Source organism: Eubalaena glacialis, chromosome 17 (assembly GCF_028564815.1).
Source record: "Eubalaena glacialis isolate mEubGla1 chromosome 17, mEubGla1.1.hap2.+ XY, whole genome shotgun sequence".
NCBI lineage: Eukaryota > Metazoa > Chordata > Mammalia > Artiodactyla > Balaenidae > Eubalaena > Eubalaena glacialis.
The window spans coordinates 4,881,392-4,899,085 of NC_083732.1; the positions used below are offsets into that span (position 1 = coordinate 4,881,392).

At 40.6% G+C, this 17,694-nt stretch overlaps 1 protein-coding gene across 3 annotated transcripts in view; it reads left to right on the plus strand.

The window, feature by feature from the left end:
* TGS1 (trimethylguanosine synthase 1) overlaps nucleotides 1-17,694 on the plus strand; it is a 36,354-nt gene that overhangs the window by 4,542 nt on the left and 14,118 nt on the right. For 2 of the 3 annotated variants that reach the window (XM_061171346.1, XM_061171347.1), the window contains exons 2-10: nucleotides 200-264; nucleotides 2,019-2,191; nucleotides 2,541-3,357; nucleotides 5,526-5,643; nucleotides 6,427-6,513; nucleotides 8,004-8,178; nucleotides 9,923-10,229; nucleotides 12,306-12,464; nucleotides 14,082-14,225. In XM_061171346.1, the coding sequence (XP_061027329.1) occupies nucleotides 200-264; nucleotides 2,019-2,191; nucleotides 2,541-3,357; nucleotides 5,526-5,643; nucleotides 6,427-6,513; nucleotides 8,004-8,178; nucleotides 9,923-10,229; nucleotides 12,306-12,464; nucleotides 14,082-14,225 (2,045 nt within the window). The remainder of the gene's footprint in view (nucleotides 1-199; nucleotides 265-2,018; nucleotides 2,192-2,540; nucleotides 3,358-5,525; nucleotides 5,644-6,426; nucleotides 6,514-8,003; nucleotides 8,179-9,922; nucleotides 10,230-12,305; nucleotides 12,465-14,081; nucleotides 14,226-17,694) is intronic. The other variant, XM_061171348.1, reaches the window with a different exon arrangement.

Here is a 17,694-nt window from a genome sequence, read left to right on the forward strand (position 1 = left end):
TTTACATGTGCAGTCAATCCTTATTAGAACCCTATGAGGTATGTATTATTACCTCTATATTACAGATAAGAAAAATGTATTAGCAGATAGCTTTTCTGTTTTTTAAACTTTTTATTAATCTATGCTGCCTTAAGCGTGTTTTTTCACTAAATTTATAGTTTAATTTTTTTCAATATTGACTGTTTAATTTGCTTCACAGAGATCGGAAATTGTGCAGTTTGGGATTAAAAGGCTACTACGTTAAAGATGATGGCAACAGTGCAGGTAATACAGTATGAAGCTACATAGCCCTTTTTTTGCTAAGACTAACCATGGTAGTGTACAGAGGAGAGGCGGAAGCAAAGCAAGGAAATTACTTGCCTGGCCGTAGTTTGCGCAGCTGCCTTACTTGGGAAAGCTTTCTGGGCTGCTCGTGTGTGGCAGTTAAGCTCCGTTTCCTCCGGTTGGAGTGCCCTGGCCCTGGCTTAGGTTTTGGCTTGTTCGGGGAGGCTACCAAGGCATCAGAGCCACCCTACACTAACGGCCTCCTTGTTTAAATACTTCAACAGTTTTATACATAAACCATTCAGGATAAACTCCAAGTGAACAGCCACAGTCTTTTGGCTGAAGTGAAGAGGCCACAGACCGGATTAACTTTCCCAAATAGCAAATAGAATTTGTTCTGCGCTTTGAGCCTCACCTAGTTACCTGAAAACCATCTTGGTCTCTGTCAGACTTCCCTCTCCGGGCCCCATTTGTCCTTTCCACACAGATCTTTTATGTTTCTCCGGACACGGGGAAAACTGCGGCCCAAGTTGCAGGCTAAAATCAGCACAAGTAGCGTGTCACGTTACCCTCGAAAACCCCCACCTCTCACAATGATGGAGCAAATCGCTGCATCTTCAGTTACACGCTGGATGAAACGTTTGGTTGCATTTCAGTGTTACATTGTACAAATAAGATTTCTCTAGACCCTAGGGTCCCACCTCACATGAGAAAACGTGCACGCCATGAGAGGAGCACGGAGGTGAGCCGATTCACATTCCCTGTTTCGCTGTCTGCTGAGCTTTCACAAGTTCATTCAGTGGAATGGCAAGTGGAATCGCCTTCATTATTTAGATAGGTGTCTCTTTCCCCTCTTTCTTTTAATAGAATTTGTGCACTTAAGATCTCTTTTTCTCAGTCTCAGTCTTTGCAGTGGGAAGATTCCCTGTTCTGTTGCCTAAGATCATGTAGCTGGAGTGCAGCGCAGCCCTAGTTGAGTATGCTAATATATAAAGTGTTTTGTCTCGCATTTTAAAATAGAGCATTTGGATGGCATTTGGGCAATTAGTGGTATGATCTACGTTTAGATAACCACATTAGGATAAAGTAAAACTTGTTTTGTTATGATAAAGCAGGTTTTCTCTAAGACCTAGAATCAGAGAGCTTGAAAGGATCTTCCAGTTCAGCGGATTTCAGACTTTTAACAGCAGAACGTTTTCATGAAATGAACTTCCCCACAGAGTCCCAGGGTGTAAATCCAGTCGTGACTGAAGTTCCCGTGGAGGGCCTGAAGACCTACCTCTCATCTCCCTTATTAACAGCTCCTAAAATAACTCCACGAGTCGTCATTTTAAATCCACTGATGGAGTGCAGCAGTGCTGCAGATGGGAATGTGGAAGTGTAGACATTTTCCCCGGGGCCGCCCTGCTGCGTTCCCTCGTGCGTCCTCAGCACTGTGCCCAGTGCCCAGCGAGAGGAGGTGCCCCGCGGAGGGAGCTGAGTGAGCAGCCGGTGGACAGCGGCCGGCAGAGCTGGACTAGGGCTTGTCTCTTGCTTCTTAGTTGGCTGTTTTTTCACAAGTCCATATTCCCATCAGTTCCTTTTTTTTTCCTTTTATTTTTCTTCCCCTTGAAAACTCACATCGGCACACCTTTACTTCGGGCAAGTCATGTAATAACTTTGGGTCTCAGGTTCCTTTTCTTTAAGATGAGGATTATGAAACCTGCGTCTAAATTTTCTCTAAAACTAAGCTAACGTAACAGTGCTGTGTGTAGGAGAGCAAGCTGCAGAAGAGGAAGAAGGCGGTCGTTCCCAGGGCACTGCAGAGTCACGTGACAGCAAAGACGTAGGCCCAGATGAAAGTGAACTTGATTCTGAGGCTGAACTCATGAGAAGCATGGGACTGCCACTTCAGTTTGGTAGGGCGTCTGCACATAAGAATTTTGAGGTAAGTATTAGTTTACTTTGCTTGCTTCTGTTTCTTAGTTTTCTTCATAAAATATCACGTGGAATCTTTTTATCCCAAATCTAATACATTCATGAATTAGGGCACTTCACCTCTTTTTAAATGTACGTACATATTTATAAGTTAACGAAAACTGCAAGTTGTGATATGTCCCATGTGTGATTGTTCCTCCTCTTGGAAACGTAGATAGTAAGATTCACTTGTTGGTGTAACTGAAACCCAGGTTGGGGGGTTGAGGGTATTTTGTTTAATTTAGTGTCAAAATAGATTTAGATTCTACTTCTTACAGTTTCTGAAGTATAATTTATATTCAAGTTATTGACCTTTGTAGGTATCTATGAATACCAGAAACAAAGTTAAAATAAAAAAGAAAAAGAAAAAACATCAAAAGAAGTACTTAGATGAAATTAAGAGAGAATCTTGGAGACAAGAATGTGAGGAAGACGACATTTTGGCTTCAGATGATCCATCTTCATCTGAGAATGAGAACACCAGAAGGTATAAACTTCGAACCAAAAAAGACATTGAAGGTGAGAATCTTCCTGCTGAAAATACATTATCTCCAAAGCTGGAAATTACGGAGCTCTGGGAGAAGTACTGGAAGGAACACGGGGGGGAACTGCTGTGGCAAAGCTGGCAAGAAAAGCATGCAGGTCAGACGCCGTGCCCAGAACCCTGGAACGTCCCTCATATAAAGCAGGAATGGGAGCAGCATTATAGCCAGCTGTATTGGTATTATTTGGAACAGTTTCAGTATTGGGAAGCTCAGGGTTGGACTTTTGATGCTTCACAAAGCTGTGATACAGATTCTTGTGGGTCTAAAACAGAAGTTGACAACAAGAAAGACGAAAATCGCACGAAAGCAGATGAACTTTCTTCTCCATCTTCATCGATGGGTAGCGAAAGCTCTAGTTCAAGTGATAAAGATCATAATGAAGTTCTTGATGGACTTAGTAATATAAGTCTGAATTCAGAGGAAGTAGAACAGAGCCGGTTAGATCCCTCTGTGAGTTGTGATGGGCAGCAGTGTTTAAGTGAAGTTAACAGCGGAAGAGAATGCCCTGCTTCAGGCCAAAGTGAACCACGTAATGGAGGAACCAAGGAAAGCAGCTTGTCTGGGAACAGAAGCACGAGCCAACCAGCTCAGGGTAAGACTGGCCAAGATTTATCCTACTGAGTAATGGGTAACAAAATTAGTCTATTTAGCAAAATGACTAACACTAATCCTTTACGGTAGAGTTAAATAATGCCAGCTACATTTTATGGTGTAATAGTGAAATGATCTAATCCATCTTACTTTTACGTCACAAGTTATTATCCTTTTATGTAAATAAAAAGAATATTTGCATAGGGTTCTCAAAAGTATCACTCGTTCCTCTTGCACCTTGGTGGCCAGTGAATTACAACTTGGAAATCCATTAAGAAATCTAGTTTTAGAGTGAGCTTGGAATGTCCAAGTTTCTCTGGAGCAACTAAGTTTATAGCAGACGTGCTAAAGAGTAGCTGTGAGCATACGTTTGCCGTTAGGCAAATCTGAATGGGGGTTGTGTCTGGGATTCGCTCGGGACAAGTGAAGTCTTGCTCTATAGAGAGTCTCAACAGGGCATAAGATTATTTTGTAACTGAACGGATTGATTTCAGGATTCTCATAAAATATCCAGGGTAAGGAACTTGGTTGACTCCTGCCTGAATGGTTAAGAAATAATTGTTGAGCAGACTGGTGCCAGTGTCGGGACTAAAGAAAGCCGGTGAGAGGTGAGCTAGGAGAGGCTAGAGTAGGCAGATGAGAAGACTTTTGTGAGGAGAAGGGGACCGTCAACTGGTGCAGCAGAAAAGGGGGAGAGGAGGACATTTTGATAACCTGGACTTCTCCTGCAGCCCACTGACTTGTTGTCTTGGCATCCTTGATGTTTGGTGCTGGAAAAGTCTGGTTTATAGCAACTTTCTTCTCAGCCTCATTCATATATATAAAGCAAAAGGTTTTGGCTTTTTACTTAACAAGTGGGTTTGCTTTGCTCCTCTCAGATCACTGATCTTACTTCATCCTACAGTTTCCTTTAGAGAGTTACTAATGAGCTTCTCTGTCCTCTTACAATGGAGCTCACTTCAGTATGGTGTTCTCATTCCTTTCTATTTTGCTGTCATTTTCATCCTTTTTTAATGTGAGTATTTTATATTAGTGTTTTGGTAAGTCCTGTTCTTACTTTGACCAGAAACCTTGGAGTATGTAGATTGGTCAATAACTGCTTCACATTCCTCCTTTTGATTACCCTCCCTTATCTTCCTACCTTTTTCCTTTGTTAAACATAGTGAACTTCACAGTCTGTGCCTTCGTGTTGCCTGTTTTCTAAGGTGTGTGTATAGACTGTTCCTGTTGCGTGTTCCCTTAGTTAGGTATATAATTAGACATTTCTGCAGTTGGCTCCAGTGTGACCACCATCAGGATCCATTTGAGAATTCTAGGCTTTGATTTGTTTTGGATCCTCCTTGAGACCAAAACGTAAGGCGTACACTGCATCTCTCCATACGTATGTGTTCTACTGTTTGCGGCTGGGGTCTCCTGAAATAGCCTGTCCTCGCACAGTAGAGCTCCCGCTGTCTCCAGGGTAGGCCCCTCTCCACTTCCGGTCCCACCCGGCCACCTGGCTCCAGTCCGAAGGAATGCAGGACACAGACACGTGCCTCAGCAGAGCCACCGCAGGTTATAGACACTCTTTTTAAATGGTGGTGTTTGTCTTTCTCTTACTTCCATTATTACTTTAAGAGCTATATTAGAGGCAGTTAGATGTATTTGCTTCTTAATAAAGAGAAGTTATTTTTAATCAAATGTGACCATGCCATTTTTAGAGTCATTTAGATTAGAATCCCATCAAAATGTGATAGCTAACAGCTATCACAGAGGTAACTTTGTGGATTAATTTGTATAGATTTAGACAGCTGTGAGGAAAAAGTAGTTTTATAGTTCACTTTGTTTTTTTTTTTTTGGTCGCACCTCAGTGCTTGCGGGATCTTAATTCCCCGACCAGGGATCGAACCCAGACCACAGCAGTGAAGGCATGAAAGCGCCGAGTCTTAACCACTAGACCACCAGGGAATTCCCTGTAGTCCACTCTTTAAGTAGTTAGGTCATGGAAGCTTTTAGACTTGAATAGACCGAGCTGCACACTCCGCGTGTAGATGCGTGGAATAGATAGATGTGGTCTAGCGTACAGTTCATTGCAGGAGAGGCCCCGGAATACTTTGATTGCCTTTGCAAATGACAGAAGAGTTGTCGAACCAAGGGCGGAAATCAACTGCAGTATCTCTACCTCTTTAGATTCACAAGAGTCATCAGAAGCAAACACAATCAAAGACAGACCACGCCTCATCGGCACTGATGGAGATGAGAGTGGCGAAGATCCACCTGAACAGAAGCCAAGCAAACTCAAGAGGAGGCAAGTGGCACACTACCTGTCTCTGCAGAACGTGTCAGCAAGCTTTAGAGGCTCAGTAACTTAGTACATAAAAGCGTGCCTCTGCCGTGTTCCTTCCAGATGGGATACGTTGCCTGTTAACTCCTCTCTGGTTCCTACTAGTTCCTAGAGGCAGAGACTCTGCGTGTACTTACATTCTCGGGCCCTTGTACGTTCTTGTGGGTCCTCCATAAATGTTCAGTGAGCTTAACTTAATTTGCAAGAGTTACTTCTCATCGTTTGCATGTGTTGCTGCCGCCCAGGTAGTAGGGATCACTAGAAGGTATCCCCAAAAGATGGGGATTACTGAGTTACTTATATCACAACCTTCTTAACAATATTTTTTCTTTTGTAATTTTCTTGGTTGGGTTGATACTTCTCAGATGTTTCCTTGTTTGTTTTTAAGGAAAACCTCTAGAGAGATCACCTAGGAGATTAGTTAAGGCTGCAGGTTAACTGGTGTTTTCCCAAAAGAAAATGGGGAAATTTATATTTGTTCAGGAATAGAGAGAACTGCGTGACATGGTTTAAGATTTGAGCGCTCATTACTGTGTCCCAAACACTGCTAGGTAATTTATCTCGTTTGGAAGATCCTGGTTAAAGTACTCTTCTTCCTGTCTTCCTGGCTTTGTGAACTGCGGTTGATTCTTGTGGTGGGAAAGTTTGCATGGGTTGACTGTATGTACCTTTTAATATTTGCCTGAACTGGTGGGCTCTGGAGATAACTGGCTTATTTATCACTGTTTGCTTTGTTTATTTGTTTAGCCATGAACTGGACATCGATGAAAACCCGGATTCAGACTTTGATGTCGACGGTTCCCTTCTAGGATTCAAGCATGGCTCAGGACAAAAGTAATTTTCCATAAATGCCGTTGTCTTCCAGACATCTTAACCACTTCAGCTATCCTAAAGCTCTCTGGTATCCAGATAGCGAATAATGGTTATGTATTTCATAACATTTGAGGTGTTACAATTAAAGCACTAACCTCTCTTGCTAGTAAGAATTGTAGAGCTATCACCGTACATTTGATATATTCACATGTATTAACTCAGTTGCACTTCATAGCAATCCAATGTTTTTATTCTACAAAATTGTAATCATTTCTGTGTACTTCGGCCATATAGTCATTTAAGGCTAGAGTTCATAAAAGTTAATAATATAAAGGGTTTTCCTGATAACTGCCACATTTAAATTCCTGGCAGAATTTATTTCTACCCACATGTAATTTTATTGAGAAATTACTTAGGTAGCTCTTGCTGGTATATACTCATAGAGATTTATTCTGTTACCTGGGATTTAACTATTCTTCTATTTTAGAGCACCCAATTTCACTTAAAAGAGAAAGATAATACACACTTTTTTTTTTTTAAACATCTTTATTGAAGTATAATTGCTTTACAATGGTGTGTTAGTTTCTGCTTTATAACAAAGTGAATCAGTTATACATATGTTCCCATATCTCTTCCCTCTTGCATCTCCCTCCCTCCCACCCTCTCTATCCCACCCCTCTAGGTGGTCACAAAGCACCGAGCTGATCTCCCTGTGCTATGCGGCTGCTTCCCACTAGCTATCTGTTTTACATTTGGTAGTGTATATATGTCCATGGCACTCTCTCACCCTGTCACATCTCACCCTTCCCCCTCCCCATATCCTCAAGTCCATTCTCTAGTAGGTCTGAATACGCACTTTTTATAAAGAAGTTTATAATATAGGTAGAAGATAACAACTGACATTTAAAACCAAACTGTTCGTAGTTGGTTTAGAAGTGCTCAGTTATATGTTACACTGGGGTCCCTAATAGTCTGTGAGAGAGGCAACTAGTGAGGGTTAACAGAGTCAGCGAAGGCTTCATAGCAGACACATGTCTACTATTTTAGTAACGGGGGTTTGCTTCTTAGGTTAGTTCATATTGATTTAAGAATCTAGTGGCCACTTTTAAGACAATTTCAACATATCCAGGTACGTGTTAAAAGAGCTTTGGCATCATCTCACTGTGAGAAAAAATTATATTTCCCCAACATGCATTGGGGTTATAGTTTCCTGCTGTTTTTTTATTACATTTTACAGTGTAATTTCTCCTTCCTGTTATCTGTAAGATATGTTGATATTCCCACCTTTGGTGTTTCACATTTACTTGAGAATTAACATACAAGCTAGACCTTAAAAAGTCCTCTGCATTTTTCACTCTATTTCATAATTTCCATAATTTAAAAAAGTGAAATTAAAATAGTGGCTGCTACTGGGAAAATAGTGAAAATTGTTAGTTCTCTTCTCTCTTCATATAAGGAAGCAGATTCAGAGACCCTGAGGTTTGAGTCCACTTCTTTTGCTTTGGTCACAGATACGGTGGAATTTCAAATTTCAGTCACCGGCGGGTCAGGTATCTACACAAGGATGTGAGGTACAAGTCAAAGTACTTGGACATGAGAAGACAAATCAATATGAAAAACAAACACATCTTCTTCACTGAAGAGCCAGGAAAAACTCTTTTCAAGAAAAGCAAAACTTTGAGTAAGGTATGCATAAATTTTGCTTTATATTTACAAATCGAGTCTCATTTTTGTGACCTTTGACTCCTTAAAGTTTCTGTTTGCAAACAGGAACCCTGTTTCTACCAGATATAAGGGTACCTAAAATGCTTTTCTGTTTGCTTCCTAAAGGCTTATACTGTGTGAACTAAATTTGAAAAGAGGGTAATTGGGGCTGATACGAGAGGGGGATGCTTTGAAAGCTACACAGGAGCAGCCTGTGGAGCAATCAATAGGTAAAATCACCTTGTGTGTGGTAACGGCTTGTCTGTTTCAGGCTAAGTAGGATCCTGGAAGTCCAATTTCTGATGCAGCATTTATTGAAAGGCTTAATCTTGAGGTCATCTAGAGGTGATCGATCAGACTTTGCACTAACAAGTTCATCCAAATGGCATGAGCCTCAAGGCTAATTTAGTGATTCACATTGTTATCTGGAGTATTTATATCTCCTCTCTTAGACTTCGTTGTACCTGCCTTCTATGTACCTGGAAAACAAAAGTAATTAGAATTGCTTTCGTTCGGTTTGATGAGTGATCCTTCTCCAATATAGGGAAAAAGCGCCATGCAATGAGCAGAATTTTGTTATCTGTCACCTCTCCAGCAGCTCTATAGAGCAATGGAACAAAATCTCAGGTCCCATGATGACTTTGTTTTACCCTTAGGGTACATTATCCTTCCTTAACGTCACCATTTTTCCAAAACATGCTACAAATTTATAGCTGGTTTTATTTTTATTATATTTCAGACTGGTTGGTTACTGGTCTTATTTTAATATTTTAGTGGCCCTGGTTATATCTGGAACAAATTTCCCAGTATCAGTTCAATCAGTCCGACGGGCCTTTTTATAACATGTTGGATGTGATAGTTCCCATACATTCATCTGTAGCTGAAGAGCAGAAACATAACTGCCACGTATTGCCGAGGAAGAAAGTTAATATGACTGTTGTGCTCTCAGGCGTCCGATTGATACATAGGCACAGTCCCCTCACAGGAAGATTCTGGGTCGTGGCCCATGTCCGTCTTCTGTCACTCTTGTTCTCACTTCCTGACTCTTAGGAAGGTCATGAAGATCTATTGTGAAGAATATTCTTGTTACAGAAGATTGCAAGGAAGTATGTATCATCTGACCTTGAGCCTTGTTAACATTTCAGAGAAGAAACTTAGTTCTTAGGAATCATTTTACTGGCTCTACTGCTTCATTAGAAGGCAGCTCGCATTCTTTCCAAGATAGCACTGCTTTTACAGATTGGCACTAAATCTTTGTAGAGTTCATCTTTGATGCTGAGTACGATTCAACATAGATTGTATAGCTGGGGCCATTACAGAAAATTCTATATAATTTGAAAAGCTAAAAGCAGTGGCTCAACAACAGGTAAGTACATTTGTAATGGTAATATATATTACGGTTATATTGTTAGAAGACTTAATGGAAAGGTACTGGCACAGTAGAGCTTTATCCTCTTAGTGTTAATTGCTAACAGGAAGGTCATAGTCTTGTGTTTAAGCTGATGTTTTTTTTTCTTTTAAAGAGCTCTTTAATAAGGTCGTGGTACATCCAGATAACAAAGTGTAATTAGGTTGGAATTACTTATTCACATTAACCTGTATGATACAGTGTACTTACCAGAGCTAATACTGTGACACAGCTTGTCAAGTCACAAATGGTAAAGCAGGTGGAAATATTCTGTGTAATTGCGAATTAATTCATGCTTGTAACATCTTAAAATTTCAGGTAGAAAAATTCCTAAAATGGGTTAATGAACCAATGGATGACGAAGCATCGCAGGAGTCAGTTTTTCATAACAACGTGCAAGATACTTGCACAAGCAGTGGTTCAGAGGAACAAGAAGTGTCTGTTGAAAAAGGGGATGACCCACCGGAGACGAGTGAGCCGGAACCTGGAAAGCGTCGTGCCATGTCTCCAGCTGGGGAAGTGGAAACAGAGAAAACTGACAGGGACAGCACAGAAGCAGCAGTGCCAGACGAGGGGGACTGCCCCGCCCAGGCTGCACCAGACCGTCTTCAGGTAGAAGCCGAAGGTGAGGCTAAATGTGCTCCCGCTTGCTAACGGACTTCAATTCCTTGTTTTAGGTATGTTTTTCCCTCGTTATCACTTACGAATCATCTATACCTAAGGATTCACTGCTGTTTATTCGTAAGTTGAAAGAAGGCATATTTAGTGTAAATGTGCTGTTGGCCGTGATTTCGCACCCAGAGCATCCTTGGCTGAACAAGCATGATAAAATGAAAGACTAAAGAGTAGGGGAAGCTGTTTGAGCGCCTCCATCTGTGCCATTAAGACTGGTCTCTGCCACCGCCACTCTGTTCCGTGGGCGAAAGGTGGCAGTCCCTTTGATTCCTGTTGACATCTAGCATTGCCCTGATTTTCTTTTGGATAATTATTTTGTTCTTGTTGTTTTTTTGTGGTGATGGTGGTTGGTAGTGATGTTTGTTTTTTAGATGGTACATTGACATAAAAAAGTATTTACAGTAGTTGGCTATGATGAATGAAGAATAGTGTAGCATTTTCACTTTATGCGCTTTTGTACTATTTGAATTTATTTTATAATAGTTATACTCAGTGGAACATTATGGCTTTTATAAGGCAGAAATTTTCATTTGACATAGTATTCATTTTTACTGATGAATTATTTCAGACTTGCCCTAATGAAACAATTATATTTGTGATGCTTTCTTATTTAGTATTGAGCGAAGTACCTTATTTGACTCTTGATTTTTTTTTTCCATGTGTGTGTATGTGTGTGTAAACCTGTGATCTTTGTATTATATACTTCTTTGCCTTTCTAAACAGCATACTTAAGGTAGTTTAATATTTTTATTGCCATTGTACAACTGATGTTCATGTGGCACGTGCAGATTTCTGAAATGAGAATGCCTTATTCTCCTTCAATCTGTAAAGTAGCCCATTGAGATAGGTGAAATTATCCCTGTTCTATAAATAAGTAAAGCTTAGAGAAAATAAGAAATTTGCCCGAGATCACCCAGCCAGTAAGTGGCAAAGCTAGAACTTGGTACCAAGTTGTGTGATTCCTAAATCCCATTTTTCCACCCTACCCTAGCTCCCTAGCCACCACTTGTCACGATGCTGGTGTTCTCACCTGGGGTGATACCACCATCTCAGGTATTTGGAAGATGGGTTAGATCGATCTGGGGGATTCCGGCATTTCATACTTTAGATTACTTAATGTTAAGTCCTGTACAGGACGGTCTTGCACAATAAGGAGTTTTTGACTCAAAATCTTAGTGTCTCCTCTCTTGAGAAACTCACTGCACTTTGCTATTGATGGTACCTTTTGCTATTTGCAGTGATCAGATGACCGTATTAGGACACAGTCCTTTGTTTGAGAACCATTTCAATGTTTACTTTAATGTTTATTATTTGTCAGCATCAATTCTTGTCATCATACTTAGGTATGACAGCACTCTTGTCTTTCTAAGATGCTGCATCTAATCTGCTCAGAAGTGAAACCAAATAACCAAACAAATAAAAATCATTTATCTAAGAAAAAGTCAATGTGAATGAATGAGATCCTTTTTTATTGAATGGAGCTAGTGACCCCTGTTTCAATTTCTTAGAGGCTGTAGGACTTGTAGGTCATGGCTAGGTTCAGAGGATTGATGTGGCTGAGAGTTAGAACTTAATCAGTCCTTGGGAGCTTTTGTTTTAAAGAAGGGAAGGGAAATGTTTGAATTTCCATAATTCACCCACTAAAGCAACTTTATCTAAGAAACACTTACGTAATAACTTTTATACCTATAATAGTACCTCTCCACATCTCCTAACAATCCTGTGAAGTAAATAGCTAAAATACTACCCATTCATTCATTCTTTTTGAGGAATTAAAAATTGGAACTTAGAGAGCCTGGGTTACTTTTCCAAGCTCAAGGAGCCACGAAGTGGCAAAATGGAGGCTATAACCTGAAGCCAGTGCTGTTTCCAGATGCCCTCCACCCTCCGGCGTGTGGCTGCATACATGTGCTGGCGCGCAGTCCCAAACTGTAGTTATTTGCTGTGGCCACACTTTAGATAAATTCACCTGTGATTTCCTCTTTCTATAGTGAGCATCTGTATTATTTGTATTCTTTTATTGTAGCTGAAAATAAAAAGAAGAAGAAGAAGAAGAAGAAAAGCAAGAACAGAAAGGGAATTGGTCTGCCTCCTGAGATCACTGCTGTGCCTGAGCTGGCAAAGTACTGGGCCCAGAGATACAGGCTCTTCTCCCGCTTTGACGATGGGATTAAATTAGACAGAGGTAAGGTATATATGTAATTGTTAACTTCATTTTGAAATAATTTCAAACTTATAGAAAAGTTGCAAGAATCGTAAGAAATGTTCATGTCCCCTTTATTCATATTGAGCTATTTTTAGCATTTTGCCACATTTGCTTTGTCATTCTCTGTGTGCATGTATGTAGGTATGTTTTCTGATCCAGTTGCCCCTACCCCTTAGTACTTTGGTGTGTATTTTCTAAGAACAGTGATATTTTTATGTGACAATGATAAAGTTACAGATTTCACATTGTTACAATATCATAATCAACAAATCAGTACTCTAGTTTCATCAATTATACTAATCATGTCCTTTATAGCATTCTTTTTCTTCCAGTATAGGGTCATGTGTTACATTTATTTTCATGTTCCTTTAGTTTCCCTTAATCTGGGATAGTTCCTGAGCTTCTTTGTCTTTCATGACTTTGACATTTTCCAGAGAACAGCTGCCAGTTATTTTCTACAATGTCTCTCAATTTGGGTACATACATGTTTCTTAAACTTCAGACTCAGGTTTAATCTATATTTTTTGCATCTTAGGATAGATAGCAAAAGCAATTGATAGATTATTAAACAGAACGTCTGATGTGCAGATAGATGTAAGTTAATGAATTCACACTGGAAAGTTTGAATTCTTTCTCAAGTTTTCCTACCGTGACCTTGAAGAGCTAACTTAAACTCAGTTGCGCAGACTGAGGCTTGCTTTCATGCTGGGGCTATACCTAAACATTGGTCTTTATTAACTGTCCAAATCAGGAGGTATTGATCTGTGTGGAGTTTCAGGGCTTCTCTGAGCCTCTTAAAATTATTTGTAGAATGTTGTGTATCAGGGAGAGTACATAAGAGTGTGTTGGGGAAATAAGACTGGAGAAAAGCTTTCAATTCTATAAAAGGAGTTTATGTTTTTATTCTTCCAGCAATGAGGAGCCATTTAAAGTTTTGATGAAGAAAGGGAACAGGAAAATTGGTGCATCATATTGTTCAGAGAAATATCTTTCTGAAAAACGTAAATTCCTTCTATTGGGAAAGAAGGAGGGCAGTGTCCTTTTTTTCTGTGGAGTGGACATGGGACCTCCTTTCTGAAAATGATGAAGGTTCTGCTGAGCCTACAGCTCTGCAGTCTTGCTGTCACTTCCTTGCTTTTCTGACCCTTTAGACACGTGCAGATTTTGCTAAGTGTCCCGTACAGATGCGGTTCATTGCTTCCCCTTCAGGAATTAAATAATTGGGAACCTCGGTGAAGTTTGGGGAGTTGGTCAATTAAAATAGCTAACTTTCCATTTTCCATGATGGGTAGTCAGTTGTTAATACTTCAAACAGAAAAATCAGAATTGCATTCAGTTGTTGGAGGGATATTGCAAAAGAATCAGGCAAGAATTGAGGGGGTTGTTTCTGTGGAAGTTGGGTCTGGGAATGATACTGCCCCTTTTATAACAAGATCTGTGGACCTTTCCTTTCAAACTAGATAATATATAATTTTTTGAAAAGAGAAACTAAGTATTTTCTTTTAAGCATTTAGTGTATAGTAATGTTGGCTGTGTTTGTGTTTGGCTTGGCTTCTTGCCATCGAATGTCATAACAGACACCCTCTCCCCTCGCAGAGGGCTGGTTTTCAGTTACACCCGAGAAGATCGCTGAGCACATCGCCGGCAGGGTCAGCCAGTGCTCCCGGTGTGACACCGTAGTCGACGCGTTTTGTGGAGTTGGAGGAAATACCATTCAGTTTGCCTTAACAGGAAAGAGAGGTAATTGCTCATCAGTAGTTTATTCATTAATTAATTTCGGTTTATTCAGTAAAGGCTTCATTTTGCTTCGGCCTATCTCTACTGAGATTTAATCATTGATAATTTAATGCCAAACATTTAACAATAAGAGTTAATGTATATTAAGCATACACTTTGTATACTGGTTTAAGTGCTTAATATGTATTTATTTAGTCAACGATCTTGTGATATGTATCTTTTACTACTATCTGTGTTTCACAAATTAACCAAGAAATAGAAGATGAAGTAACTTGCCCAAGATCACACAGACGCAGCTTGGCGGAGCCAAGATTATAGCATTATATAAAACTTAAAATATGAACATGGGAGACTATTCTTTGGAAGAAGAGAAGAGTAGGCAGGGAGTCCCAGCTCTGTCCCTCACCATCTGTATGACCTTGGACATCCTTTAGCCTTCATTGAAAGGAGACATTAAATTGAGAGAACCTCTGTGATACCTCTCAGCTCTGACATCCTAAGACACAAAGAACCTTTTAAATATTGGACTGTCCTCATGGTTGTTTGACTTCAGAATCACAAGAAAGAAAACCTCTGTTACTATTGATATATCAGTATATATCCGCTAAGAACTGTGTCAAGTAGGCAGTACATGTGCTGTTTCCCAGGGGAAAGAAGGCTTTGTGAAATTGGACAGTCTGCCCAAATTGACTTAGCGGAGTCGGGAATCCAGGGCTTTTACTTGGCTTTCTCTGTATCTGATATCCCTTTTCTTTCTCAGTTCTTTTTAAAATGTAGTATAATGTGATATTTTAGAGATAGCAACTGTTAAGTCATACTCTGAAGATGCTTTTTTTCACCAATGTCTTTATATATAAAGCTTCCATTTCAGTAAATTTCAGTTGTCTTATTGATTTATATAAAGTTCTTTATGTTAACTAGGAAAACATATGATTCTGGAAAGCATAATATAGGAGCTAGGAAATGACGAAGGGCAACCCAACATTGATTTTAAGACAAGTGCTGATGAACTGTGGCCCTTATTCAGTCACTCCGATGCTTCAGAGCACGACATTTGCTATCTTTGTGTGGTCTCCTAAGAGTCTGGATGAAAGCTGTTTTCATATTTACTGGAATAGTAGTTACTTTCTTGTTTTTCCTGAATTTACTACTTTCTCTTAAAGTTCTTCTCTGCCTTTGCCAGATAAGCCATTCCTATGAGCTCAAATCCGTGTTTATTGCATGGAAATGATTTTTTTCCTCAAAAGTTGTAAAATCTGTCTTCATTTGGCATTGTACTGTAACATGAATTAAAATATCTGCCCTCTGATAAAACAGCAGATAGATCTGGAAATTTTTTCAGAATATTACGGAAACAGTCCATAGTGTAGTTTTGTATTTCTACGAATACAGGTCTGTTGCCAAGGCTCTCTGTAGCTTAGTGCACGTTTGGTAAAGGAAAATGTCTAATGTGGGTCCCAAGCTAAAGAAGACTGCTTCTGCCCGACTCCATCATAGCCCCATCACTCACACCTACAGATCTCCAGCCCCTGGGAAGAAAAGGAGGCACACCCAGACTCCACCCCTGCCGGGTGCGGTCACGGTCTGGCTTGCAGCCTGTGAGCCAGAAGCTCAGGAGTCCTCAGTGTGTTCATAGCGTGGTGCCCCGGGACCTTCTCCCCGAAGCAGTAGGAGCTCACGGGTGCCGTAACAGTCGTGGTGGGTGCTGCCCTAGTGTGGGCGAGCTGACTCCACTGGGGCAGAGAGTTCAAAGTATAGTTGTGTGTGTGTGTGCGTGTGTGTGTGTGTGTACACACATATGCATGTAATCAGTTACTCTTTATACACACACGCGCGCACACACACACACACACACACACTTGACCCTTGAACAATGCAGGGCTTAGGGGCACTGACGCTGCCCGCCCCCATGTCAGAGATCCGAGCGTAACATACAGTCGGCTCTCTGTACCTGACGTTCTGCATCCGCAGATTCAACCCCCCGCAGATCACGTGGTCCTGTCCTACACGTCTAGTAAGAGAAATCCACCTATAAGTGGACCGGTGCAGTTGCAACCCGTGTTGTTCAAGGGTCAGCTATACACACGCACGCGTGTGTGCATACACGTGAGAAAATGGCGTGTGTAGTCGGCACGATCCCTTTGTGTCAGACCGATTTCCACCCACATAGCTGCTGTCTATGCAGGTACTCAACTGAATGGTTAGAGAATTCCCAGAGTTTGCATTTTGCTGTTAAAGTTTTTTTTCCCCCTTTATATGAATTCCAGTGGCTCTGTATCAGGTCTGCCCATTAGGACTTTCTGTAATGATGGAAATGTATCTGCACTGTCCAGCATGGTAGCCACTAGCCACGTGTGGCTATCGAGCATTTGAAATATGGCAGTGTGACTGAGGATCTAAATTCTTAATAGTATTTAATTGGAATCGATTTAAAGGTAATATCCACATGTGGCTAGTGGCTGCCATTATTGGACAGCACAGTTCTACGTAGTATCCACCAGCATTTGTCAGCACTTCCTTCACGTGCTAGATTGAGTTGCTTGCACCCTCTTAGGCCTGACAACAAAGACGGCCTCCGAGGGGAGTGCAGATGAAAACATGACAACTAACTGAATACATTTGGTGTTGAAAGTCATTTTTTTCCGTTGAATTTTTGCTATTGTCGGTATATCTTTGCATCTGTCTCTGTACTATAAATGTAACAGATTAAGCAGCTAAAAAGGACCTTTTTCTCTTTTATAAACATGAATGTTATTTTTTTTAGAACAGAAAAAATAGTGTTGCAGATGCATGATTTTGCAACATGACTGGTGCTTATATCCATTGTTCAAGTGATTTATTTAGTGCATTATTTCTCAAAAGCATTAACAAATTTTGAAACCAGTATTTTCTGGAATGCAGTTGTTTCCTTGACAACCATGGTGTATGTATCAGGATTCCACTTAGCCCTTGCAGATATAAAATATTGCCACTAACATCCTGGTGCACGTACAGGTGCACTTGAGTAATTTACTGCAAGACACAAGTGAGCCAGAATTAACTTAGGTTTGTGTTGCTAATTACGAAATTGCAGTAAATTAAATGAAAGCCCGTGTGGTGAAAACATAACATCTGTTCCCTCTACCTAAAATGTCTCATTAAACGTCACCAGCAGATGTTTTTACATCTCTTCTTCATAAGTTGGCTATATCGGTTTGTCAAAAAAGGTTTTATTTTGCCTTTCGGTAGAAGTTGTCAAATTTGGCTTCCTTTGGAAGTTGCCTCATTTTGAGGAAATTGGTCTTATCTGAAATCTTTTATAGGCTTTCCATGCAGCCATCACCTTCCCAAGTGTTTGCCGCTCGGCTGTCCACCGCACAGAGCACAGTGCTGACCACAGACCGGGTTCAGTGGGTGCTGGGTGGCCACCGTCACTACTTGCCTCGGCCCAGCGGGCTGACTGAGGCAGCTCTGAAGGCCACACCCTTCAGTC